At 35.7% G+C, this 1,534-nt stretch overlaps 1 protein-coding gene across 1 annotated transcript; it reads right to left on the bottom strand.

Annotated features, from left to right (window-relative positions):
• Window positions 1-65: 65 nt before the first annotated feature.
• Window positions 66-963, bottom strand: LOC124892504 (the record flags this gene model as incomplete). Its single annotated transcript, XM_047403784.1, has 1 exon — window positions 66-963. A coding segment is annotated over exon 1 (898 nt), but the record flags the coding sequence as incomplete, so codon positions are not given.
• Between the last annotated feature and the right edge of the window lie 571 nt (window positions 964-1,534).

The raw sequence follows: 1,534 nt of genomic DNA, 5'->3' as shown, positions 1-1,534 counted from the left end.
ACTGTCCAAAAACCAAACATCATTAGGAGTCTCTTTTTCACAATAAAAGGCCATGAACAGCTTACTTTCATCATCATTTTCCTCCGCAAAGCTTGCTTGGCTATTTTCATCCTTTTGTTTTTGCCAGCAATAAGCTTTTTTATGACCTAATTTTCTGCAGTAATTGCATAGAAACATTCTGTTATGCTTCTCTTCATTTGATCCTCCTCTATCTTGACTCCTTCCTTGGCCTCTTCCATGACCTCTTCCTCGAAAGCCACCTCTGCCTCGGCCACGATTTGCAAAGTTTTCTAACTTATCCTCTTTAGGAGTGGACTCCCCCTTTACCTGAAATACTTTCTCTTCATTTTTCTCATGTGACCTTACGATCCTCTCTTCATGATCTTGCAAAGAACTCATTAGTTTATCAAAAGTATAATCAGATAATTTATGAGATTCCTCTATCGCGGCAACAATATGTTCAAACTTTGGAGTAAGACTCCTTAAAACTTTTGCTACAACAATTTCCTCAGATATATCTTCACCATAAGACTTCATTTGATTAACAAGAGAATAAACTCTAGACAAATATGTCTGAATAGATTCATTACTTTTCATAAAAAGAGTTTCAAAGTCACGACGATAAGTCTGCAATTTTACCGTAATCACCTTGGCTGAACCTTGAAATTCCTTTTTCAAAATATTCCATGCCTCCGAAGATGTAGTTGCTGCTGCAATTCTTGCAAAAATTGTGTCATGCACTGCTTGTTGAATCAGGAACAATGCTTTGGCGTCGTTCTTTTTGATCCCTTTCAATTTGTCTGCCTCCTTGTCAGAGCTTGCTTGATCCACAAAGCTTGCTTCCACCAGCTCCCAAACCCCCTGCGATTTGAAAAGATTTTTCATTTTCATACTCCAAAACTCATACTTTTCACCAGTAAAAATTGGCATGAGTGGTTGCGAAACCTCACGATTCACTGCCATTTCAAAAAGAAACCGGACGCTGATACCAGATTTGTTGGAAAGGAAAAAAAGAAGCTAAATGAATAGCTGGACAGAAACAGAGCAAAGAGAAGAAAATACTGCAGTGATTTCTTTATTTCTGATTGCATATGAAAGTATAGAGACATGCCTATAAATAGGCTCACAATAAACTGAAAATTCTAAACTTTAGGTCCACTAACCCACTAATTTATTGACTAGCTAATAATCTGCAGCACTATCCAACTTGCTAGAATATAGGAAACTAACTAACAACTCACTAACTTCCTGAAGACTTGGTCAAGAATCTTTTTGAATCATTTCACAACAATATATTTATCTTTTTTTCTATTGTTATATAATATGTAGAAAATATGGAGGAGCTCGTATTTTATGTTTCCTTGAAATTACATCACAATTGACCATTTCTCCTAGTAAGACCGGCTTTGTAACTGTTGAAAGTTTTTTTACGCTCTCATCGAAGAAAAAAGAATCATTTAGCATTTATAGCCTCTGTTAATATTTGAACATTTGGTCAAGCTTTTTCATTGTTTTTTCTTTCCCTTTCTTTATT

This window comes from Capsicum annuum, unplaced genomic scaffold, assembly GCF_002878395.1.
Source record: "Capsicum annuum cultivar UCD-10X-F1 unplaced genomic scaffold, UCD10Xv1.1 ctg47945, whole genome shotgun sequence".
Taxonomy (NCBI): Eukaryota; Viridiplantae; Streptophyta; class Magnoliopsida; order Solanales; family Solanaceae; genus Capsicum; species Capsicum annuum.
The sequence above is the reverse complement of the archived record's forward strand: the minus strand, read 5'-3'. Positions and strand labels throughout refer to the sequence as shown.